Source organism: Neoarius graeffei, chromosome 19 (assembly GCF_027579695.1).
Source record: "Neoarius graeffei isolate fNeoGra1 chromosome 19, fNeoGra1.pri, whole genome shotgun sequence".
Classification (NCBI taxonomy): domain Eukaryota; kingdom Metazoa; phylum Chordata; class Actinopteri; order Siluriformes; family Ariidae; genus Neoarius; species Neoarius graeffei.
In genome coordinates, this window is record NC_083587.1 from 23,071,618 (window position 1) to 23,098,246 (window position 26,629).

Genomic DNA, 26,629 nt, shown 5'->3' on the forward strand with positions numbered 1-26,629 from the left:
TTACCATTCGGTTTATTGAGGTGCACAGCAGTACATACATAGTTGCAACTGCGCAGACTGCACAGGTTGCGAGCTCGAGCTTGGTTGCTATGGATACCCATAACAAGTTTGACAGGCAGATCAGGGACAGCTCCTCCTAGTTCAGGACCCCAACACGGCATGATGAAGGGTGCCAAAAGGCAGAAAACGATTGCATCGTTTTTTCAAAAAAAAAACGACTAAGTAAACTGTGCCTTACTTGATCATATCACCTTGCAATGTTTTGATAGTCTGTTCAAAGTAATGTCGTAGTGAAAGTAAAATCGTACGGAGTAGAGATGCCTTTCTGGTAGCCTCCTTCTTTCGGTGGTAGCCTGTAGATACAGTGCTCATAAGGCAGTTTTAATGTTTAATCTGGCGTTCCCTGCCATAATTTCAGCGAGCATATTGTTTCATAAGGAAACTTTGCGAAGAGTTGTTGACTGACTGCTGCTCACGCAACACACAGGCATAGTTAGAAAGTCAGGATGCACTGGTTTACACTTTACACACACACACACATAGCCCAGCCTCTCGCTATGTTTAACAGTTGGAACTTAGCGGTTTTAAAACTAGTTTTGCAATTTCTGTGCGTGATGATAATGTGTAAACTTTGGATTTCCATAGGCTATGTTAAAATGTTATCATTGTCCTGGCCTGCAGGTAGTTCCTGGTGATGGCAGTGAGGGAGGTGAAATAACATGTATACACACTACCGTTCAAAAGTTTGGGGTCACCCAGACAATTTTGTGTTTTCCATGAAAAGTCACACTTTTATTTCCCACCATAAGTTGTAAAACGAATAGAAAATATAGTCAAGACATTTTTCTGGCCATTTTGAGCATTTAATCGACCCCACAAATGTGATGCTCCAGAAACTCAATCTGCTCAAAGGAAGGTCAGTTTTATAGCTTCTCTAAAGAGCTCAACTGTTTTCAGCTGTGCTAACATGATTGTACAAGGGTTTTCTAATCATCCATTAGCCTTCTGAGGCAATGAGCAAACACATTGTACCATTAGAACACTGGAGTGAGAGTTGCTGGAAATGGGCCTCTATACACCTATGGAGATATTGCACCAAAAACCACACATTTGCAGCTAGAATAGTCATTTACCACATTAGCAATGTATAGAGTGGATTTCTGATTAGTTTAAAGTGATCTTCATTGAAAAGAACAGTGCTTTTCTTTCAAAAATAAGGACATTTCAAAGTGACCCCAAACTTTTGAACGGTAGTGCGTGTGTGTATATATATATATATATATATATATACACACACACACATATATATATATATATATATACACACACACATACATACACATATATATATATATATATATATATATATATATATATATATATATATATATATATATATATATATACACACACAAAATGGAATCATTTACTGACAGCTCAGTCCCCCCCAGTTCAAAAATCCTATCTGCGCCCCTGACTGTTTGCACCAGAAGCATCAACTATAAACACCGAGGCCTTTGAGACGTTGAACTTCACATGCAAAGAAAGTCTTACAAAGGTCTGGAAAAAGTGAGATTGCCATCAGGATCACTCTTGACCACATTTGCAGCACAGACTTCTGTCAGCAAGAAGGTACATTTTATTTTATCATGTTTGAAAAAAGTTAAATGTGCCTTGTTTCAGTTAATCTAAGCTCAGTTAGATACATTTGCAAAGTTGCTAAAGTAAAATAATAGCTTATTTTCAACTGCCCCACAGATATGTTATAAATGTATAGCCAAGTAGCCTAGCTAGTCTGTGTTGGTGACAGGAAATAAAACAAGCACATAAGCGTATAAAATCTATAACTCTATAATTGTATATGCAGCCCCTGGACCCCAGATTTCTTACTACTACTTTCATTTTGGGGTTAACAGCTATGGGATTGTTGAGCAGCTGAAGTCTGGAACAAAGCAAGAATGGACAAAAATCCCAACTGCAAAACTGCAACAATTCGTATCCTCAGTTCTCATATGATTAAAAAGTGTTATTAAAAGTAAAGGTGAGGTCATACAATGGTAATAATGCCGCTGTTCCAACTTTTTTTTTTTTTGAGGCATCAAATTCTAACTTCAATTGTATTTTTTAAGTATAGACAAGTTGGTCAGTAAAAAGTATTGAAAATCTTTATCTACTTTTTCAGTTAAATAAATGTGAATTAAATCTCAAATTTTTGTTTTTATTGCATTTTGGAAAATCTCAACTTTTCTTGAAAAGGGGTTTGTACAATATGTTATCACAGGTATAACACTCATTTGTGTGTAGAGATTTTTAGTGTCAAATACTTTGGCCATAATCCTCAAAAATACTGAAATTGATCATTTTATATTTTTTGGTCTGGACTTCAGCCTGAAATGACAGATCAGTGAAACAAAGTCCATGTGATATGTAATAAGGGCTCAATTACTATATTAACATCCACAAAATCAGTCAGTTCTTAACTGCTCTTTATCAAAAACCCACACAGTCATCACTATACTCATTCAAACAAGCTGATATGTTCATTCTTTATTGATTTTTAAAATAATCAGAGAAACATGCATCCAAGATCAAAACCAACAAGACTGCGAATGAGCGAATTGAAGATAAAAAAAAAACTAATGCAAAAAATTAAATATCTTACAGTTGGATGTTATTGCCTGTACTAAATTTGAGTGTGAAGGTAGTCTGTCCAAACACTAAAGCACTGCTATACTACATTTCAGCAAATAAAAAAGATGGGATGGATGTGTAAGGTTTTCAGCAAAACTGTGGACGACGTCGTCAATCACTTTTTACTCAATATTTTATTAATGCTGGTGAATGGCACAATAAGGTTTTTCCTTTTTTGAACATTTTATTTCTTTTTTTTAATGGAATTCATGACATCAGTATACAAGGGTACTTAATTCTAAATATTCGATAATTCAATATTACATTTGATTTATTGGATTCTAACATTTTAACTGCCTGGAGTGATTGAGAGTGAATCAGACTAATCAAAACGTAAAATAATTAACAAGGCCATTACTAAAAAAACTCATACTATAAATAGGAATACTACAGAAATACTGAATTTAGGCCCAAAACAGATGCACAGATGATAGAAAATCTGACGTGAAGGCTGCTTTCAAGCCGAGTAACATGTTCCAATCTTCATCAAAGTGTACAAAAAAAAATCTTCTGCTTTCTCAGTATTGTCATGGCTGATCAAAGGGAAACAACAGCCGTCTTTGTGTCATCTTTCAAATTCTGACCATTATTTGTCGTCAACGCTTACATTTCAGATTTTCAGGAGTGAATAAAAGAAGTCTGTGTACGGAGTTTACTGGAATCATGTGCTAAAGCAAGCTGAGCGGTTTGTCACTGTGGTGGTGAACTATGGGTGGGGATGGGAGACGGGTGTTGGGATAAATCAGACAGACCTCCTCCACACAGAAAGGAAATGGCTGTTTTTTGCTCCAATCAGGATTCAGTGGGCGGGAGCTTGGCAGGCTTTGGGAGCTTGGTGTCACGCCCCACAAACTGCATTCGTTGAAGATGAGGGAGGCAAATGAGTGAAACAACCAACATAAAACCCAAATCAGATTATTTACAGGTGAGAGAAGATTCAATCAAGCACTGGTTCAGGTCACAATTTGGGCGGGGGTGTTTGAGACAGACAGACACCAGTCACACCAGAAAGACAGACATGCATTTTGTTGTTTTTTCCATCCACATGGTGGTATAAAACCAATAACTCATTTTTATGGTGTACTGAGTCAGAGAGATGTGTAATATGCTGGGGGTGAGAAAGTGATTTTTTTTTTTTTTTTAAACTTACATTTCCACACAGGGCTGAATACAGAGAGGACCCAAAACCCTAAAGGTTACAGATGGAAAATTTAACACCTGAAAAAAAGTGTTTTTCTTTCTCCAGTGATTCCACAGATAGAGAGAGAGAGAGAGAGAATAAATCATGATGGTAACTAATCAACTCAAATTGATTAACAGAGGTGGACAAATCTGTTGCCTGGGTGCACAGGACAAGCAGATTTTGTGACCAGGCTACCTAATTATTTATAGTTACCTGGTAGACAAGAAGGTTCAACAAGCAGAGAAAGAAAACCACCTACAGACTTTAACAAGACAAACATTTTTATTTGCCAAGTTAGCTCTCGAGACTTGAATATCATTTACTTGCGATGGGACTAAAAGATATCACACAGCTGAAACTTTGGCCAATGACTGACTTTTAACTTTAGTCGGAAACTTGATCATCTACATTAGAAGCTTTGTTAGAGTCGTATACTAATCATGACCTCATTTGTGTCTTTACTTTGTCCCCTCCCCCAGTAATAAATTGTTGATTTGTCCACCCCTGATGAGATCCAAGTGTGTCTTCTGTGTGCACCCACCCATGAACGTGGGCTGCTAAACAGCAGAATGTTTGCATTGTGAAAATAACCAGTGCATCACACGGACAAGGAATTCTGTACAGCAGCTGAAAATGCAAAGAAAAAGTGCCTAAGAACATCAGTGATTCACGAGAACCTTCTGAAAGCAGATTCATCTGGTCATGACAAGGCTTTAAAAAAAAAAAAAGGTGTGCTGCTGGAGTACGGCACTCATTTCAGTTGAAGTGTACTAGCTGGTTCCTTCAGACCAGAGACCATTTAAAAAAAAAAAAAAAAAAAAAGGACATGTAAAAAGTTTGGCTAGAATAGGTTTGGGTTTTGTTTTTTTTGTGGGAAAAAAAAATCCACAATTCATGAGGACTTTTTCCTTAGACATGCATTCAGTAGCTCTTGAATATAAGGCATTGTTACATTAATCAACAATTTTGGGCATGAGTTCAGATTGTGCAAATGTTGGGACATATATTACAGGAGGAAACAGAAAAATGGGAATGAGCACAACGTGGTTGATGCTGAGGAAAAAAACCCAAAAAACCCAATAATAAACGTCCTTCTACTTGTACACTGTAAACTTGAGTTGACTGTTTCCTATACACTCTGATCTCATCCTTTCACCCCAGTGCCTTCCACAGCTGGGAGGTTTTCGGTTAAATCCTATGGGCTCACGACATGGTACGGTTTTCTTTGGCAGAAGTGGGATCTCAAACGGTGGGCAGAGCATGAATGTGTCATTCTATTGGTGTGGTGTTTTTTTTCTTTTGTGTTTGTTTTTCACATTTTTAGGCAAGTCATGGTCCCCACATGGAGGCAAACTTTAACTGATACTGAGCTGAGCAAATCCCATGAGTTTGACGTCGTCAGGAATCTCGGAGCCTTCAACGCCAGATGCCTGCAAAGACAGCAATGTTAGCGTCGTTCCTGCAGACAGGTACTCGTTTCTATAGAAACGAGCAGACTGCTTTGAACTCACCAGCTTAAAAGTGACGTTTTTGTTGGCTTGAGGCTCGTCAACTATCTTCTGCAAATTAGCAGCAACTTCAAAAAAAGAAAAAACATTCATGATTAATATTCATTAGGCATGTAACGATACATCGTGCAATGATGCTACAAATTTATAACAACTTAAATAATGAAATATAAATTAATTGCAATTATCATCAGGATGTGTAATCTCTTAGTTTTTCTGAGTTGCAACTGCTTTGTTTAGACAGCAGAGGGCATAATCAATCAATCACGGGAATATATGCAACTTCATAAGTGGAAGTAACACAGCTCTAATGCGGCAAAAAAAAAACGGATCTAAAATGGGAAAGAGCTGTTGTGATTATATACAGATTTAACAGTAAAATTAGCTCTCTATACAGACTGCTGAAAGAAAGAAAAGAGAAGCAAACAGAGGGAGTTTGTTTTAGCTGACTACAGCCTTCACAAATGTTTCTCATCTCATTATCTGTAGCCGCTTTATCCTGTTCTACAGGGTCGCAGGCAAGCTGGAGCCTATCCCAGCTGACTACGGGCGAAAGGCGGGGTACACCCTGGACAAGTCGCCAGGTCATCACAGGGCTGACACATAGACAACCATTCACACTCACATTCACACCTACGCTCAATTTAGAGTCACCAGTTAACCTAACCTGCATGTCTTTGGACTGTGGGGGAAACCGGAGCACCCGGAGGAAACCCATGCGGACATGGGGAGAACATGCAAACTCCACACAGAAAGGCCCTCGCCGGCCACGGGGCTCGAACCTGGACCTTCTTGCTGTGAGGCGACAGCGCTAACCACTACACCACCGTGCCGCCCCTCACAAATGTTTATAAAAGTTTATTAAGAAAATGCCTATTTGTTATTAACCGTTTTCATTTTTAATAAAAGAAAAATATTTTAGCTTATAAGTTTAGTTAATATTTTACTCCAACCTTTACAAATGTGGGTAAATATTTCTGTTATTAAGAAAATCAAACAATTTTTTTTTAAACAAAAGGAATATTTAAGTTGATACAGAACAGGAAAATAAACGTTGGATTTTTGGTAATCAAACTTCTCATCTCATCTTTATTTTTTTTTTCAAAAATTTAATGGGAAAAAAAAAAATCAAATCTTGAATCCAATATCGTCAATCGAATTGAATCAAAGCATGAATTGGGTGACTTATTACATGCTGAATATTCATCATGGTGTTCAACAGCAGCAGCTTAAATTCACCTTAAATTTTATAAAACATGTTTATAGGTTCATTTAATTTAACTTTTTGTTCATTTTGATTTAAATTATAAGCATTTAACAATTGGCAAAGAAATGAGGAGCAGAATATCTTAACATTTAATAGCAGCACGTCATCACACATTTTATTGCATCACGAAAAACAAGAGCCAATCATGTTTTAATAGAAAAATGCATTCCAAACATCATATTAAAGTGTTCATGTGGCTTTTTTTTTTTTAACCGCCTACATTTTATATGTAACTGCAAAATTAAGAAATGTATTATTTAACAGAAATTGTATGCACAATCTTGGTTGAACACAAGAAGAGAATAAGCCAAAGGAACACCACCATCTGAGAAATCATGACTGATTAGCAAGTTTTTTTTTTTTAAACAGCTTTACTGGAAAATCAATAGCAAAATAAATTGAAATTTTAGAGCACTACAAAGGCTGAGGCCGAGAAAAGGTTAGTTAGAAAGGTGACTTACCTATAACTAAATCCCTCCCGTCTACCAGCCCGGCCGACACCAGCTCCTGGGACACCCCGTCTGCTGTATCTACAGAAAGAGAGGAGGGGAACACGGCAAGTCAATGAGAAAGAGGTGAAAGAGACAAGCGACAAGAACAGGGCTGAATAACGACAAAATACTTTTGTGCCCTGGAATAACTTCAATAACGGTAAACACACAGATGTGGAAATTCACCAAAAAGGGAGATCTTTAGCTTCTAGCTCCATGTCTTGCCTGATTTATTTAAATGTACCACAACATATGGTGGAAACTGTGTGCGTCTTTGAGAGATCGTTATTTCGGCTTGATCCGAAAAACTATGCACATGCCCTTCTTTTAGAAGGTGATTTTGTATGCAATTTCAACAGGGATAATGAGGAAATAACTTGAAATAAACTTAAGGCTATTAATTCACTTTAACCATGGATTAAAGCAAAAAAAAAATTATTTGACTGAAAATTTACGGGTGGGGTGGGGTGGGGTGGGTTATGGGTGGATTTCGATGAAATTCTGAGAATGGTTAACTTAGAACTGATAACTTTATTATCAATTAATTAATGGATTAATATATTCAATTTATTGCACTCTCTTTCTATTGCTTCCGTATATTATTTTTTTTGTGGCAAACCACACAAATGCAAGCGCCTGGAATGTTTAGTTTTTTGCACCATGAACTAAATGGCTTTCCGTTTTCACCTATTTCGTACAGCCAAGCCCACCTCCACTTGTTTTTTTACACCTTTATCGATGGCAGACACATCAGTGCCTTCTTTCATGTAAAGCGCATCCATGCTGCCGAAACCGAAAGCAGAATGACATGCTCCTCTGTGCTCGACGTCAATATAGAAAAAAGTTTGGATCTTCGCTTACATTAAAATTATAATTTGACCTTACTTTGTGTTGAATACGACTTCAAAAACAATTGAAGATTTTATTAAGAGAAATATTGTGGCCAACACGAGTGTTAAGTTACCTAAAAGATCGCGTGAAGTTGGCTGCTATCTACTTTGCGTTCGTTCTCATTTCCCACCATCATTTCATAGGCCAGAAACAGATGTTTTGACGTAATTTAACTTAGTAGGCTATGATTATTATTTAACCGTAGTCTTCTAGACATTTTGACTGTTTGGGGCATTGAACGCTGGCGTATGATTTTCAGGGAATAAAGTTTAGCGCATGTCGGAACATCATTGCGCTCGCAGCCTCCAACTCCTCAAACGTCCTTTAAATTGTGATATAACGTAGGCTATAAGGCACGGTTCTAACATACCTTACACATTGGCCTAACGAAAATAATAATTGTTGGGGCGTCTGCTGATTTGTTGGCTATAAATTTAGGTCTAATTACTTCTGACAGTCTGCAAGCATTGCACCGTCGGGTCTTCAAGTCTGGCTGAAGCAGAGGAGCGGGCTTTCCGGGCTTTATTTTTTCGGGGGTTTTTTAACATGCTCTATTTCTATATGTCCAGGTTGAACTAAGTCATTTTGGCAAGATTTAATTTAATACAAAACAGAAATGGTCAGACACAAGCACGCCAAGCACATGGGAATGTATTTTGCCAATTTTGACAGCGCATGTTTTTTTAATGCCGCACCACAGACAGCGAACGTTTAAACATGATCACACATAGGAAATGAACGACACAAAGCATGGCTCAAAACCAAAAAAGTTAAATAAATCCTGCTGATAGTTGATGGTGTTGCAACACATCAGTGTTATAACCCAATCTCTACCCAACCACCTGTCATTTTGATTCTCCTCGGATCAGCACCAACCTCACATTTGGCCTTGGGAGAGTTCAGTTGACGGAAACCCGTCACACGACGGAAAACTTTAATCCATGACTTTAACATTAAAATCCCTATAACACTACACCAAAGTCCCTATGGAGCACTTGCATGTGACGTCACAGCCGATCCAGATTGTGACAGACGCCATCTTGTCGGTCAAACGCCATATTTCCGCCTTCTACTTCTACCTTTTCTTCTGGAAAACCCTACTACTGTATATACAATTCTACTACAACGGCTGCAGCTACAAGCTCTCCCTACCTGTGCACGTTTATGTTTTTTGTGTGTATTTTTGCATGTTGTTCGTCTGTACCGGACTTCAATATCCACTACAACCGTATGGACTTACTGGACATTGGTTTCCAGCAGAAAATGACGGTTTGTAGCGATTTCCATCGCATGCACAACATTCCGGACGAGATAGTGAGACCAGCGGGGTCTCCGTGGATTGTTATTGGAAGCAAAGCGAAGGAGGCGGCGCCGGGAGAGGAAGCAAAAGCCAGGCTGCAGAGCCGGCCTGTTGACTAAGCTCAGAAAACAGCCACTCAAATCTCCACTGCTAAGCCTCTACCTCTCCAACGCCAGATCCATGGTAAACAAGACGGACGATTTGGAATTACAGCTGGAATTACCTTATTCTATTCTATAATCAGCTGGTCAGTGCTATACTCAATACTTAAGTGACTTACCCGTCCAATGAGGATTGTTATTTTCTTGTTTACAAGATGCCACATCTGAGTCGCTGACAAATCCTGAATTTCTGTAAAGATAACTGTCCAGAGATTTATAAGCACGCAGTGCTTCACCACTGAACAGCGAGGGAAAGTTTATGAGGTAATTATACACGTCTGGGTATTCCGCTGGCAGTTCAATATCCACTGACACGGTCATGAAAACTACGTCCGGTAAGCCATAAGGGTCACTAATCTGTAGATCGTTTATTTTAGACATATATCTAGTTATCTGTTCATTAGAAAAATGAGCCGTGGAGTCCGTCGGTTGAAATTGATCCATTCTGTACACGAGTGCAGCAATATTCAGCTGTGTTTTTTACCGACAAGATGGCGGCTGTGTACTTTCCGGTCACGTGACTGCAAGATCTCTATAGACAAGTCTTGCCAGTCGGCAGCCATCATGGTGATGCACCGGGGCAGTTATTTCAGGCTTACAAGACCAAACTCCTAACTAAATGAATGGAAAGAGAGCCATAACTGTACTTTCAAAGGCCACTGGGATATAAAAGCTGCATCTATAGAAGCACCAGTCAAAATATGATTTAAATAAATAAATAAATAAACCTGCTTAAAATATTTGGTGACTTTGCCCCAAAAATAAGGTTTAAAAAGCCCCACCCACCCACCCACCCACCACAGGTTATACTTCTACGAACACAACATTGCTATGAGGTTACTATCCTTCTACTCTGTACACGCAAGTGCGTTTATATCGGCGCAACACCACCATTGGTTTAACGTTTCCCAGTTCAACAGATAATCTGCTGTTTGGGGAAATGGACGGGATGTGCACATACAACCACCATCTTCCCAATCTATTCAAGATTTTTAAAGTGGGATGTCTCCTCTGTTATAACGTCTCTGGTTATACTGACCAAGATAAAGCGAACATCTGTTTTCTAAGACCAAAAAAGTCCCAGGAATGTAATACAACTTTATTACCAGCTTGAATATTTCAGATGAACTTGATTCCAATTCCATATTGCTTCCTATTTACTACAGATGCTCACCATATAGGGTACAGTGCAGTAATATAACCAATAAAACACCATGTGAGATTTAAAAAAAAAAAAAATAGAGCAGAAAATCCATCCAATAAGTGTCATTTTAACACTGTGATCTGACTTTGGACGTGCATTGTGTTTAATTTATTTAATTAGAAAAAAAAAAAAAATCACACTTTTTTTTTTAAAGTAACACCATGCATTTCAAACGCAAAGCACAAGAGAATTAAAGCTTGAGGAAATGGGTGTTCTTATGTGAATAAAAGAACATGGGATCTGAGTAATGAATATTAACATTCATTCACTCCTGCAGTATGAACACTGCTGAATGTTTGATTATACAAACAGCTTACCTCGTCCAGGCATAAACTCAAATCGTATGTCATTGAGCTCCTTCTTCAGGTTTCTGGGGAACAGAAAAGAGAAATCTGAATGATAACGTGTGCAAACATACGCGTAGTAATTATTTAATGTTCCTCAACATGTTTACCCTCCAGAATTTCTCAGTTTTAAAGAACCCCTTTAACGATGTGGTGTTGACAGAAGATGAGCACCAGCATCATATTGAAGATGCTGGACAGGTTTAGTGATGGGAATGAGAGTGTGGATTGATGTCCCACATCTCACAGCAGACAGGCTGTTAAACTGAGGCTTAGTGTCAAAGCAGATGCACAGCACATACCTCAACCTCAAAACCAGGCTGATGGGTGACTTGGAGGCATCGCTGGCAGGGGCCGGGGCAGGGGTCGGGGCCGAGGCCGGGGCAGGAGCCGGGACTGGAACTGGGGCAGGGGCCTGAGGGTTAAAAGTTAAACATGTAAGCATTCCAGGAGTGGCTTTTGAGCTCAGCTCTTACGCATTTCAACTATGGCATTAGACAAACTCCAAATACATTCAAGTGGAGGTTACTTAAGAGTAGTAAACTCCTCAAGCCTGTTTGCTAAAACTCTCTCTCGCACATCACCACAGTGGAACGACTTCCATAACTCAACTTCATGCAGTATATAAATGCTGTAAAGTAACATTTTACTGAATCTGTTTCAGAAAATTCTCTATCACTAGTAAGGAAACTGGATTTAAGCTCAATCGAAAAAATGGACAAACAAAAATATAGAGGCAAGATTACATGAATACATGTGCATCAATGAGAATGGGGATGAGAGTGTAGTGAAGATGCAAGGAGTAGACGTAAAGAAAGTTGGTGAATTCAAGTACCTGGGGTCAACTGTGCAGGAAAATGGAGGCTGCGATAGTGAGGTGAGAAAGAGAGTGCAGGCAGGGTGGAGCAGTTGGAGAAGGATTTCAAGAGTCATTTGTGATAGAAAAGTCCCAGCAAAAGTGAAAGGTAAGATGTATAAGACAGTAGTGAGACCAGCTGTGATGTACGGATTGGAGACCGTACCCTTAACGAAGAGACAGGAGGCAAAGTTGGAGGTGGCGGAGTTGAGGATGTTAAGGTTTGCGATGGGAGGTTGGACAGGATAAGGAACGAGCACATCAGAGGGACGGCACATGTGAAGAGCTTGGGAATTAAGCTAAGAGAGATGAGACTGAGATTATATGGGCACATCCTGAGAAGAGATGCAGAGCATGTTGGAAGGAGAATGTTGAGGATGGAGCTGCCAGGCACACGAAAACGAAGAGATACATGGATGAAAGTGGCAGGTGTGGTAGAGAAGGATGTGGAAGACGGAGCAATGGGGACGAAAGATCTGCTGTGGCGACCCCTAATCGGGAGCAGCCAAAAGATGATGATGATAGAGGCAAGATTTTCAGAGTGAAATCACTTAGTGTGTTTTAATACACAAAACACAGCAGTACCTAAAATGACGAAATACAGCAGAGCTGAGTGACAAGAAATCATGAATCATAAGATCATCATCATGATGTACTTCACTTAGAGGACCTTGAACTCCACAATCTTGTGTCCTCCTGTACACATCAAAATCTTCCTTCAGGAGTGACGTATGGACTAAAACACACAACTGTGTTAAAAGGTTTACCTGAGCGAGATTAGCAGGAGCAGGTGGGCACTGTAAGGGTGGCACGGCCTGCCCACCAGACGGCGTTAAATCGGGCTGGGCAGGAACACCCGTCTGGAGGTGACTGCCGAAGGGCTCTGCTGACTGGATGTTACGTCCCCAAGGATTAAGTCCAGGGAATGGGGGAGGTAATGAAGTGCATCAACCGAGAGAAGAAAAAACAAAGTAGAGGGGAAACGGAAATACATGAGTGAGTTTATTTATAAAACAAAAAAGATAAAAGGAGCACAACAAAACGGAAAGCAAAACCCAAAACCACTCCCTATGAAGTCAAGGTTGCGCACCACGACACTACTATTAACACACATGTACACACACACACAGCATAATCGCTGTTATCTGAAATCAGATTTCAGTTATCCACACAGCACAACTGCTGTAATCCGACAACACCAAAAAACACACAGAGTCTGTAATACAGGGTTAAATTGCGCACGCACGCACACAGCATCCACAATCGGCCTGACGACCAGCTGTGTACTCCTTGGGCGTGGCCAACGGCCCCGTCCGTAGGTTTCCCCAGGTCTTTTAAAACAGCCGCTTCCGGTGAACAATTAAGCGCCGGTGCAGTGAACCACTCACAGCAACAGTGGAGGGTGGTACCTAGATATAGACAGGGGCGCAGATAGGATTTTTGAACTGGGGGGGACTGAGCTGTCAGCAAATGATTCCATTTTGTGTATATATGTATGTGTGCGTATATATATATATATATATATATATATATATATATATATATATATACACACACACACACACACACGTACCCGTTCAAAAGTTTGGGGTCACTTTGAAATGTCCTTATTTTTGAAAGAAAAGCACTGTTCTTTTCAATGAAGATCACTTTAAACTAATCAGAAATCCACTCTATACATTGCTAATGTGGTAAATGACTATTCTAGCTGCAAATGTGTGGTTTTTGGTGCAATATCTCCATAGGTGTATAGAGGCCCATTTCCAGCAACTGTCACTCCAGTGTTCTAATGGTACAATGTGTTTGCTCATTGCCTCAGAAGGCTAATGGATGATTAGAAAACCCTTGTACAATCATGTTAGCACAGCTGAAAACAGTTGAGCTCTTTAGAGAAGCTATAAAACTGACCTTCCTTTGAGCAGATTGAGTTTCTGGAGCATCACATTTGTGGGGTCGATTAAATGCTCAAAATGGCCAGAAAAATGTCTTGACTATATTTTCTATTCATTTTACAACTTATGGTGGTAAATTAAAGTGTGACTTTTCATGGAAAACACAAAATTGTCTGGGTGACCCCAAACTTTTGAACGGTAGTGTGTATACATGTTATTTCACCTCCCTCACTGCCATCACCAGGAACTACCTGCAGGCCAGGACAATGATAACATTTTAACATAGCCTATGGAAATCCAAAGTTTACACATTATCATCACGCACAGAAATTGCAAAACTGCAAAACTAGTTTTAAAACCGCTAAGTTCCAACTGTTAAACATAGCGAGAGGCTGGGCTACGTGTGTGTGTGTAAAGTGTAAACCAGTGCATCCTGACTTTCTAACTATGCCTGTGTGTTGCGTGAGCAGCAGTCAGTCAACAACTCTTCGCAAAGTTTCCTTATGAAACAAAATGCTCGCTGAAATTATGGCAGGGAACGCCAGATTAAACATTAAAACTGCCTTCTGAGCACTGTATCTACAGGCTACCACCGAAAGAAGGAGGCTACCAGAAAGGCATCTCTACTCCGTACGATTTTACTTTCACTACGACATTACTTTGAACAGACTATCAAAAAATTGCAAGGTGATATGATAAAGTAAGGCACAGTTTACTTAGTCGTTTTTTTTTTTTAAAAACGATGCAATCGTTTTCTGCCTTTTGGTACCCTTCATCATGCCATGTTGGGGTCCTGAACTAGGAGGAGCTGTCCCCGATATGCCTGTCAAACTTGTTATGGGTAACCATAGCAACCAAGCTCGAGCTCGCAACCTGTGCAGTCTGCGCAGTTGCAACTATGTATGTACTGCTGTGCACCTCAATAAACCGAATGGTAATTAGTCTTTTGATTTTTCCATGAGGTTTGCCTTATGCAAAGAAAGACAGCATAGACGTTTTTTCCTCCCTATAAGTGGGGGGGGACTGAACGAGGTGAATTTAAATCTGGTTGGGACAGATCCCCCCCCGTCCCCCCCTCTATCTGCGCCCGTGGATATAGAGACACAAAAAAAAACGCCCAACACCACAGCCGTAACACTGGAAAAGCTGCTAAAGGACAAAACGAAAACACATGACACTGAGATGCGAACTAAACAAGTGCCAAGTCCAATTCATTTTATATAAAACTTTCCTTCCCCCTCCCTTCCTAGAACTGCCACCATATTGTGGTGGAGCGGTTTGTGTGCTTGAATGATCCTAGGAGCTATGTTGTCGGGGGCATTACGCCCTTGTTAGGGTTTCCCAAGGCAGACAGGTCCTAGGTGACAGGCCAGACCAAGAGCAGTTCACCAAAACCCCTTATGGAAATTAAAAAAAAAAAAAAAAAAAAATCAAGGACTGTGACGTCGCCCGGTATGGCACAGCCGGGGCCCCACCCTGGAGCCAGGCCCGGGGTTGGGGCTCGTATGCGAGCGCCTGGTGGCCAGGCCTTTGCCTACGGGCCCCGGCCGGGCTCAGCCCGAAGTGGTGACGTGGGCCCGACCTCCTGTGGGTTCACCACCCACAGAGGTAGCCGTAGGGGGCTGGTGCAGTGTGGACTGGGCGGCAGTCGAAGGCAGGGGCCTCGACGACCTGATCCCCGAACACAGCGGCTAGCTGTTGGGACATGGAATGTCACTTCGCTGGGGGGGAAAGAGCCTGAGCTTGTGCAGGAGGTTGAGAGGTACCGGCTAGAGATAGTCAGACTCCCCTCCACGCACAGCTTGGGCTCTGGAACCCAGCTCCTCGAGAGGGGCTGGACTCTCCACTTCTCTGGAGTTACCCACGGTGAGCGGCGGCAGGCTGGTGTGGGCTTGCTTATAGCTCCCCAGCTCAGCTGCCATGTGTTGGAGTTTACCCCAGTGAACGAGAGGGTTGCGCCTCTGCGCCTTCGGGTCGGGGAGAAGGCTCTTGCTGTTGTTTGTGCCTACGGTCCGAGTAGCAGTATAGAGTATCCAGCCTTCTTGGAGTCCCTGGGAGAGGTACTGAGAGGTGCTCAGACTGGGGACTCCATTGTTCTACTGGGGGACTTTAACGCTCACGTGGGCGACGACAGTGACACCTGGAGGGGCGTGATTGGGAGGAACGGCCTCCCCGATCTGAACCCGAGTGGTGCTGTGTTATTGGACTTCTGTGCTAGTCATGGTTTGTCCATAACAAACACCATGTTCGAGCATAGGGGTGTCCATAAGCGCACGTGGCACCAGGACACCTTAGGTCGGAGGTCGATCATCGACCTTGTTGTCGTTTCATCTGATCTCCGGCCCTATGTCTTGGACACTCGGGTGAAGAGAGGGGCTGAGCTGTCATCTGATCACCACCTGGTGGTGTGTTGGATCCGCTGGCAGAGGAGGAAGCCGGACAGACCTGGCAGGCCCAAACGTATGGTGAGGGTCTGCTGGGAACGTCTGGCCGAGCACTCTGTCAGGAAGGTCTTTAACTCCCACCTCCGGGAGAGCTTCTCCCAGCTTCCGAGGGAGGCAGGGGACATTGAGTCTGAGTGGACCATGTTCTCTGCCTCCATTGTTGACGCGGCTGTTCGGAGCTGTGGCCGCAAGGTCTCCGGTGCCTGTCGTGGCGGCAATCCCTGAACCCGGTGGTGGACACCGGAAGTAAGGGATGCTGTCAAGCTGAAGAAGGAGTCCTATCGGGCCATGTTGGCCTCTGGGACTCCTGAGGCAGCTGACTGGTATCGGCAGGCCAGGCGTGCCGCAGCTCGGGCAGTTGCAGAGGCAAAAACTTGGAACTGGGAGGAGTTCGGTGAGGCCATGGAGGAGGACTATCGGTCGGCCTCAAGGAAATTCTGGCAAACCGTCCGGCGCCTCAGGAGGGGGAAGCAGTACTCTGCCAACACTGTTTACAGTGCGGGTGGGGAGCTGTTGACCTTGACTGGGGATATTGTTGGGTGGTGGAAGGAATACTTCGAGGATCTCCTCAATCCCACCGTCACGTCTTCCATTGAGGAAGCGGAGGCTGATGACTCAGAGGTGGACTCGTCCATTACACAAGCCGAAGTCACTGAGGTGGTCTGCAAGCTCCTCGATGGCAAGGCACTGGGGGTGGATGAAATCCACCCTGAGTATCTCAAGTCTCTGGATGTTGTGGGGCTGTCTTGGCTGGCATGCCTCTGCAACATCGTGTGGTGGTTGGGGAGAGTGCCTCTGGAGTGGCAGACCGGGGTGGTGGTCCCTCTTTTTAAGAAAGGGGACCAGTGTGTGTGCTCCAATTATAGGAGAATCACACTTCTCAGCCTCCCCGGGAAGGTTTACTCCAGGGTACTGGAGAGGAGAATTTAGCCAATAGTCGAACCTCGGATCCAGGAGGAACAATGCGGTTTTCGTCCTGGTCATGGAACACTGGACCAGCTCTATACCCTTCATAGGGTGCTCGAGGGTTCATGGGAGTTTGCCCACCCAGTCCACATGTGCTTTGTGGATCTGGAGAAGGCATTCGACCGTGTCCCTCGTGGTATCCTGTGGGGGGTGCTTCGAGAGTATGGGGTTCGGGGCTCTTTGCTAAGGGCTGTCCGGTCCCTGTACGAACGGAGCAGGAGTCTGGTTCGCATTGCCGGCAGTAGGTCAGACCTGTTCCCAGTGCATGTTGGACTCCGGCAGGGCTGCCCTTTGTCACCGGTTTTGTTCATAATTTTTATGGACAGAATTTCTAGGTGCAGCCAGGGGCCGGAGGGAATCCTGTTTGGGAACCACAGGATTTCATCTCTGCTTTTTGCGGATGATGATGTCCTGTTGGCTTCTTCAAACCAGGACCTTCAGCATGCCCTGGGGCAGTTTGCAGTCGAGTGTGAAGCGGCTGGGATGAGAATCAGCACCTCCAAGTCCGAGGCCATGGTTCTAGACTGGAAAAGGGTGGCTTGTCCTCTTCAGGTTGGTGGAGAAGTCCTGCCTCAAGTGGAGGAGTTTAAGTATCTTGGAATCTTGTTCACGAGTGAGGGAAGAATGGCGTGTGAGATCGACAGGCGGATCGGTGCAGCCTCCGCAGTGATGCGGTCGCTTTACCGGTCCGTCGTGGTGAAGGAGCTGAGCCAAAAGGAGAAGCTCTCGATTTACCGGTCAATCTACGTTCCGACTCTCACCTATGGTCATGAGCTTTGGGTAATGACCGAAAGAACAAGATCACGGATACAAGCGGCCGAAATAAGTTTCCTTCGCAGGGTGGCTGGGCGCTCCCTTAGAGATAGGGCGAGAAGCGCAGTCACTCGGGAGGAGCTCGGAGTAGAGCCGCTGCTCCTCCACATTAAGAGGAATCAGCTGAGGTGGCTCGGGCATCTCTTTCGGATGCTTCCTGGACGCCTCCCTGGGGAGGTGTTCCAGGCATGTCCCCCCGGGAGCAGGCCCCAGGGAAGACCCAAGACACGGTGGAGGGACTATGTCTCTCGGCTGGCCTGGGAACGCCTCGGTGTTCTTCCCAAGGAGCTGGCCGAGGTGTCTGGGGAGAGGGAAGTTTGGGCTTCCATGCTCAGACTGCTGCCTCCGCAACCCGGCCCCGGATAAGCGGAAGAAAATATATGAGATGAGACTTTCCTTCCTTGCTAATTCACACCCACCAGCCAATCACACAACAGATACTAACCGCCATGGGTGAAGGTTTACATGTGCGACCTCTGAGACACGTAACGACGGTCACCCACATCTTTTCAAGTTGCTGTATCCCAGCATTACACACACACACACACACACACACACACACACACAGAGAGAGAAAAGAGCTATCTACCCTCTTCCACATACAAAAAAAAATGCAGTACAACAATTAATCAATTCATTACATGTTCATATGTTCACGGGTCATTTTAATTGGGGTTGGCAATATTTATGAGTCTGTTACACACTTTACACAAGTCAATGCACACAATGTCCTGGCTTAACAATGCAATGTAGTGTGCTGTTCCACACACTGCCAATAGAGGCGCCTTATATACACATCACTTCCGGCACATCAAAAAAAAAACTTGAAGCATTCTACAACCCCGATTCCAAAAAAGTTGGGACAAAGTACAAATTGTAAATAAAAACGGAATGCAATGATGTGGAAGTTTCAAAATTCCATATTTTATTCAAAATAGAACATAGATGACATATCAAATGTTTAAACTGAGAAAATGTATCATTTAAAGAGAAAAATTAGGTGATTTTTAAATTTCATGACAACAACACATCTCAAAAAAGTTGGGACAAGGCCATGTTTACCACTGTGAGACATCCCCTTTTCTCTTTACAACAGTCTGTAAACGTCTGGGGACTGAGGAGACAAGTTGCTCAAGTTTAGGGATAGGAATGTTAACCCATTCTTGTCTAATGTAGGATTCTAGTTGCTCAACTGTTGTAGGTCTTTTTTGTCGTATCTTCCGTTTTATGATGCGCCAAATGTTTTCTATGGGTGAAAGATCTGGACTGCAGGCTGGCCAGTTCAGTACCCGGACCCTTCTTCTACGCAGCCATGATGCTGTAATTGATGCAGTATGTGGTTTGGCATTGTCATGTTGGAAAATGCAAGGTCTTCCCTGAAAGAGACGTCGTCTGGATGGGAGCATATGCTGCTCTAGAACCTGGATATACCTTTCAGCATTGGTGGTGTCTTTCCAGATGTGTAAGCTGCCCATGCCACACGCACTAATGCAACCCCATACCATCAGAGATGCAGGCTTCTGAACTGAGCGCTGATAACTTGGGTCGTCCTTCTCCTCTTTCGTCCGAATGACACGGCGTCCCTGATTTCCATAAAGAACTTCAAATTTTGATTCGTCTGACCACAGAACAGTTTTCCACTTTGCCACAGTCCATTTTAAATGAGCCTTGGCCCAGAGAAGACGTCTGCACTTCTGGATCATGTTTAGATACGGCGGCTTCTTTGAACTATAGAGTTTTAGCTGGCAACGGCAGATGGCATGGTGAATTGTGTTCACAGATAATGTTCTCTGGAAATATTCCTGAGCCCATTTTGTGATTTCCAATACAGAAGCATGCCTGTATGTGATGCAGTGCCGTCTAAGGGCCCGAAGATCATGGGCACCCAGTATGGTTTTCCGGCCTTGACCCTTACGCACTGAGATTCTTCCAGATTCTCTGAATCTTTTGATGACATTATGCACTGTAGATGATGATATGCTCAAACTCTTTGCAATTTTACACTGTCGAACTCCTTTCTGATATTGCTCCACTATTTGTTGGCGCAGAATTAGGGGGATTGGTGATCCTCTTCCCATCTTTACTTCTGAGAGCCGCTGCCACTCCAAGATGCTCTTTTTATACCCAGTCATGTTAATGACCTATTTCCAATTGACCTAATGAGTTGTAATTTGGTCCTCCAGCTGTTCCTTTTTTGTACCTTTAATTTTTCCAGCCTCTTATTGCCCCTGTCCCAACTTTTTTGAGATGTGTTGCTGTCATGAAATTTCAAATGAGCCAATATTTGAATTTCAAAATGTCTCACTTTCGACGTTTGACATGTTGTCTATGTTCTATTGTGAATACAATATCAGTTTTTGAGATTTGTAAATTACTGCATTCCATTTTTATTTATAATTTGTACTTTGTCCCAACTTTTTTTGGAATTGGGGTTGTAGCATAGTTTTCCAGAAACTACTATGAGAATTCAAAGCTAAATCCTTACCTCTGAGTTCTGAGTGCCCTCCTTTACTCTTGGTGACTATAAAGGAGAGAGAGAGAGAGAGACGTCAAAAGGTGCTGGAGAAAAATATTATAATTCTGCCCTTGATCTGATTTTCCATAGCAGTACAGGAGGTCAGGTTACCAAGCGCTGCCATGTTTATGCTTCAATGCACACACTTTTGTTAAGTTTATAAATGTACTTCTTACGATGGTTTGATTTTTTTAATATAAACCAAATCCTTATGTATATACACCATTTTCTAAAACTGATGATAGAGTCATCATATCTGATACAGTGTGAATAAAGGGAAGCAAACCATTCGTGTTGTGTACGCATGTAACCATTCACCCAATTCACGAATCAATTTTCACGATATTTAAAAAAAATTAAAAGAAAATTATATATTTTCCTGTTCTTATTAAATTAAATGTTCCCTTTGTTAAAATTAACAAACTTGTTTCATTTTCTTAATAACCAACCATAACTATTTACCCACATCTGTAAAGGTTGGAGTAAAATATAACAGCCTATTAACTAAAATACTCCTTTTATTAAAAATGAAGTGTTAATAGCAAAACCTTTTCTTCAAAAACTTTTATGAATATTTGTTCTACCTCCATTTGCTTCCCTTTTCTTTTAGCAGTCTGTCTGATTTCTTATTAAATCTACTTGTACAATCGCACAACAGCTCTTCCCCATTTGAGAGCTTTTTTTGTGTTTTCACGGCATTAGAGCTGAGCTACTTCCACCTAGGGTGAAGGTACATGCATTTTTGCTATTGTATGTTCTGTTATTCCACCCTCTACTGTTTAAACAACAATTACAGCGAGGAAAAACTATAATTACACAGCCTGATGATTGCGATTCATTTTTTATTTCATCAATTTGAATCGTCAAATTTGTATCGTCATTTGTCGTTACATGCTTAGTGTTTGTTGCTTCCTGGACAATAACCACTTTCTCAAGCCCACAACACTTGATCCTTTAAATAGTCTATATACAAATATATGCTGCTAAGTAACGCGCCTATTCAGAGTTGCACACAGATGTAACTGATCCTAGAACAAAAATCTGTCATGAATCTTTCCGTGTTCAATGTGCTTTTGCGAACACCAAAGGATTGTGAATGTTATCAGATTGTCTTACCTACTATAAATTATATTACTCCCTTTATGAGCCGATTTATTGTGAGACTCTGTACATCATTTAAACTCCATCTTTGCTCCATCATGACCACTTCAGTTTAAATTCACCAATAAATATACTCTCTCTCTCTAGTGATACAACACCAATAGTGGTTTCGCGGAAAGTGTTCAACAAAAGTGTGCATTGGACTGAAGCCACTGTGTGTTAGTGCTTTACCCTGAGCGCTGATTATTCACCTGTTAAATGGTTAAAAGTAGTAGTCAATTATTTCCAAGTTGAATTGTAAACACACACGGAGCGATACAAATGGCTTCCAGGAAAGACAAGCTCCCAAAATTTAGACTATTTTTCAAATTCTTGCACAGCTCTCTGTCTGACTTCCTCCTGTCAAAATGATCTGATTCACAGGATGGAGTGAAACACAGTTTCAAGCTTAGAAATGAGAGCGGGAAGAACAGTGTTCATGTCATGGCTTCACTTACAAGATAACGACACAGAGATTTGGATCTAGGTGGAACAGAAACGAGCCGTTTCTATGGCAACTCGCACAGTCACATCGAATATACTGATCACTGTAGCTGTGTAAATGACAAAAGAACAATTTTAAACCTTAAAATGTCAGGTTTAAGCTGTTGCTCCTTATCTGGGTCAGTGAAACACACTATACAGCCAAAGGTTTGTGGACACCCAACAAATCACACTCGCTCTTCTCCAAATTGTTAGAAGCACACAGTGTAGAATGTCTTTGTATGCTTTAACATGACATTTTCCCTTCACTGGAACCAAGAAGCCCAAACCTGTTCCAGCATGACAGTGCACCCGTGCACAAAGTGAGCACCATGAAGACATGGTGTGTTAAGGTTGGAGTGGAAGAACTTGAGTGTGTCCTGCACAGAGCCCTGAACCCCACTGAACACCTTTGGGATGAACTGGAACACCAACTGCATCCCAGACCTCCTCGCTTAACAATCAGTGCCTGACCTTGTTCATGCGCTTGCAGCTGAATGAACACAAATCCCCATGTCATGGAAAACCTTCTCAGAAGAGTTTGAGGTTCTTACAACAGCAAAGATGGAACTAAATCTGGAATGGAATGTCCACAAACATTTATCCATATAGTGTACAAACCTTAGTGCCTTCTGGTGACTCCGCCCCTTCCATTACTTTCAGCTGATAAGTAATTTGATCAAACTTGGACACTACTGCAATTCTGACATGACATGAACTTTTTAAATGTCAAGCATGATTTTTCAGATGTAGATTTTCATTGTGTTAGCAAAGCTTGGGTTTAAAAAAAAAAAGCTGGAATCAGTCATAAGCTTTCCCTCTTTTTTCTGACTGGCTTCACTAATCAAATTCAATATTTAATTTGCTGAAGGAAAGCTTTGAATGTCTGAGTCCTCCTCCAAGAACTGTTTACAGTATTGAAAAACAAATACTTTCCTCAGGAGATTGTCTTCAGTCAAACGAAGTGTGTTCACATTGACTGAAAGCAGCAGTGACTGTATTAACTGGCTCAGTGGATTTATCCATTATGTATGGAAGTATATTCTGCCACACAGAGGCAAACTACAGTATCTGCATATTATGTTGGTGGCAAAAGACAGTCCAATAGCGAATAGGTGACACTATTGGACCGTCTTTTGCCACAGACACAACATGCAGATATTGCAGTTTGCCTTTGCACGGCAGTATTGCTACCACAACACAAGGAGAAAAATGATGAGTATCACAAGATATTTTCACGTTATTACTACATACAAACTTACTGTGGAAAACAAACAAAAAAATAATTTTCTAGTTATAACATCTCTCATCTCTAGCCGCTTTATCCTGTTCTACAGGGTCGCAGGCAAGCTGGAGCCTATCCCAGCTGACTACGGGCGAAAGGCGGGGTACACCCTGGACAAGTCGCCAGGTCATCACAGGGCTGACACATAGACACAGACAACCATTCACACTCACATTCACACCTACGCTCAATTTAGAGTCACCAGTTAACCTAACCTGCATGTCTTTGGACTGTGGGGGAAACCGGAGCACACGGAGGAAACCCACGCGGACACGGGGAGAACATGCAAACTCCGCACAGAAAGGCCCTCGCCGGCCACAGGGCTCGAACCCGGACCTTCTTGCTGTGAGGCGACAGCGCTAACCACTACACCACCGTGCCACCTAGTTATAACATAGTATTTATTCTGTTATGTGATAGATCATCATAACTAGGCATGTAATCATTCACCCAATTCACGATTCGATTCCCAATATAATAATAATGCATTTATATAGTGCCTCTCTCAATACCCAATTATTGGACATTAGGTTCACAATTTGATTTTCCCAGATTTTTGAGAAAAATTAAATAAAAAATTACAAAAAAAACCTCCCAACATTTATTTTCCCCCCATTCTTTAATCAATTTATACACGGTTAAAACCCCCTCATTTTATTTTCTTAATAATTAACAATTTGCCCACATAGAGGTTTGAGCAAAAATGTAGAACCATTTTAACTAAAATATGCCTTTGATTAAAAATGAAAAAGTTAACAAATGGGCATTTTCTTTATAAACTTTGTACTACCTCCAATTGCTTCTCTTTTCTTTAACTGTCGGCAGTCTGCAAAAAGACAGCTCTGATTTCTTGTTAAATCTATTTATACAGTCAATCACACATCAGCTCTTTTCTATTTTACATCTGCTTTTTGTGTGTTTTCACAGCAATAGAGCTGTGTTACTTCCACAAAGGTTGAAGTCACATGCGTTCCCACTATTGCACATGCCGTCTAAACAATGCAATTACAGTTCAGAAAAACTAAGAGGTTACGCAGCCTAATAATAATAGTAATAATAAACGCAATTCATTTTTTAAAATTCCGTCGATTCAAATCTGAAATTTCTATCATATGTCACGTTATAACAAGATAATTTATCGTGTGAGGCGATATGAAACTCCTGTTTGAATGAGGAAAAATTGTGTGGAGAAACAAACTGAGGAATGACTCATTTATATAATTTAAGTTCTGCTTGAGACGTGGCAAGTTTCTGCTGTTCGTGAGCACAGTGGATGACAGTAAAACAAACGCAAGATAAACAGTATATCGTTATCACAAGAAAAAGTTTCTTCTTAGAACGTGATAAGTTTGGACAGTATGCTGTAATAACATGAAAATCTCTTATCACGTTATAACGTGATTTTTCTTTTGGTGGCATGGCAGCAATGTGTTTCCGTAGTTCTGCGTCATAAGAAATGCTGGTTATTTTCCTGGAACAACACTATTATTTAATTTTAATTATTAAAGACCACCACATACAGTGGTGCTTGAAAGTTTGAGAACCCTTTAGAATTTTCTATATTTCTGCATAAATATGACCTAAAACATCATCAGATTTTCACACAAGTCCTAAAAGTAGATAAAGAGAACCCAGTTAAACAAATGAGACAAAAATATTATACTTGGTCATTTATTTATTGAGAAAAATGATCCAATATTACATATCTGTGAGTGGCAAAAGTATGTGACCCTCTAGGATTAGCAGTTAATTTGAAGGTGAAATTAGAGTCAGGTGTTTTCAATCAATGGGATGACAATCAGGTGTGAGTGGGCACCCTGTTTTATTTAAAGAACAGGGATCTATCAAAGTCTGATCTTCACAACACATGTTTGTGGAAGTGTATCATGGCACGAACAAAGGAGATTTCTGAGGACCTCAGAAAAAGCGTTGTTGATGCTCATCAAGCTGGAAAAGGTTACAAAACCATCTCTAAAGAGTTTGGACTCCACCAATCCACAGTCAGACAGATTGTGTACAAATGAAGGAAATTCAAGACCATTGTTACCCTCCCCAGGAGTGGTCGACCAACAAAGATCACTCCAAGAGCAAGGCGTGTAATAGTCCGCGAGGTCACAAAGGACCCCAGGGTAACTTCTAAGCAACTGAAGACCTCTCTCACATTGGTTAATGTTCATGAGTCCACCATCAGGAGAACACTGAACAACAATGGTGTGCATGGCAGGGTTGCAAGGAGAAAGCCACTGCTCTCCAAAAAGAACATTGCTGCTCATCTGCAGTTTGCTAAAGATCACGTGGACAAGCCAGAAGGCTATTGGAAAAATGTTTTGTGGACGGATGAGACCAAAATCGAACTTTTTGGTTTAAATGAGAAGCGCTATGTTTGGAGAAAAGAAAACACTGCATTCCAGCATAAGAACCTCATCCCATCTGTGAAACATGGTGGTGGTAGTATCATGGTTTGGGCCTGTTTTGCTGCATCTGGGCCAGGATGGCTTGCCATCATTGATGGAACAATGAATTCTGAATTATACCAGCGAATTCGAAAGGAAAATGTCAGGACATCTGTCCATGAACTGAATCTCAAGAGAAGGTGGGTCATGCAGCAAGACAACAAGCACACAAGTCGTTCTACCAAAGAACGGTTAAAGAAGAATAAAGTTAATGTTTTGGAATGGCCAAGTCAAAGTCCTGACCTTAATCCAATCGAAATGTTGTGGAAGGAACTGAAGCGAGCAGTTCGTGTGAGGAAACCCACCAACATCCCAGAGTTGAAGCTGTTCTGTATGGAGGAACGGGCTAAAATTCCTCCAAGCCGGTGTGCAGGACTGATCAACAGTTACTGGAAATGTTTAGTTGCAGTTATTGCTGCACAAGGGGGTCACACCAGATACTGAAAGCAAAGGTTCACATACTTTTGCCACTCACAGATATGTAATATTGGATCATTTTCCTCAATAAATAAATGACCAAGTATAATATTTTTGTCTCATTTGTTTAACTGGGTTCTCTTTATCTACTTTTAGGACTTGTGTGAAAACCTGATGATGTTTTAGGCTATATTTATGCAGAAATATAGAAAATTCTCAAGGGTTCACAAACTTTCAAGCACCACTGTACTTTCACTTTCTATTTGTAGTTACGTTTAACGCTGTGGAATGTCCACGCTTGCAGCTTGTTATTCCTCCATGCTGA

General features: G+C 41.7%; 1 protein-coding gene across 2 annotated transcripts in view; it reads right to left on the reverse strand.

Moving 5' to 3' along the window:
* Positions 1 to 4,137: 4,137 nt before the first annotated feature.
* Positions 4,138 to 26,629, reverse strand: part of oxsr1b (oxidative stress responsive kinase 1b) — a 157,702-nt gene continuing 135,210 nt past the window's right edge. The window contains exons 12-18 of one of the 2 annotated variants that reach the window (XM_060899876.1): positions 20,497 to 20,532; positions 12,664 to 12,786; positions 11,343 to 11,455; positions 11,014 to 11,066; positions 7,111 to 7,179; positions 5,386 to 5,450; positions 4,138 to 5,304 (exon numbers count right to left, since the gene is read on the reverse strand). In XM_060899876.1, the coding sequence (XP_060755859.1) occupies positions 5,230 to 5,304; positions 5,386 to 5,450; positions 7,111 to 7,179; positions 11,014 to 11,066; positions 11,343 to 11,455; positions 12,664 to 12,786; positions 20,497 to 20,532 (534 nt within the window). In that variant the 3' untranslated portion in view covers positions 4,138 to 5,229. The remainder of the gene's footprint in view (positions 5,305 to 5,385; positions 5,451 to 7,110; positions 7,180 to 11,013; positions 11,067 to 11,342; positions 11,456 to 12,663; positions 12,787 to 20,496; positions 20,533 to 26,629) is intronic. The other variant, XM_060899877.1, reaches the window with a different exon arrangement.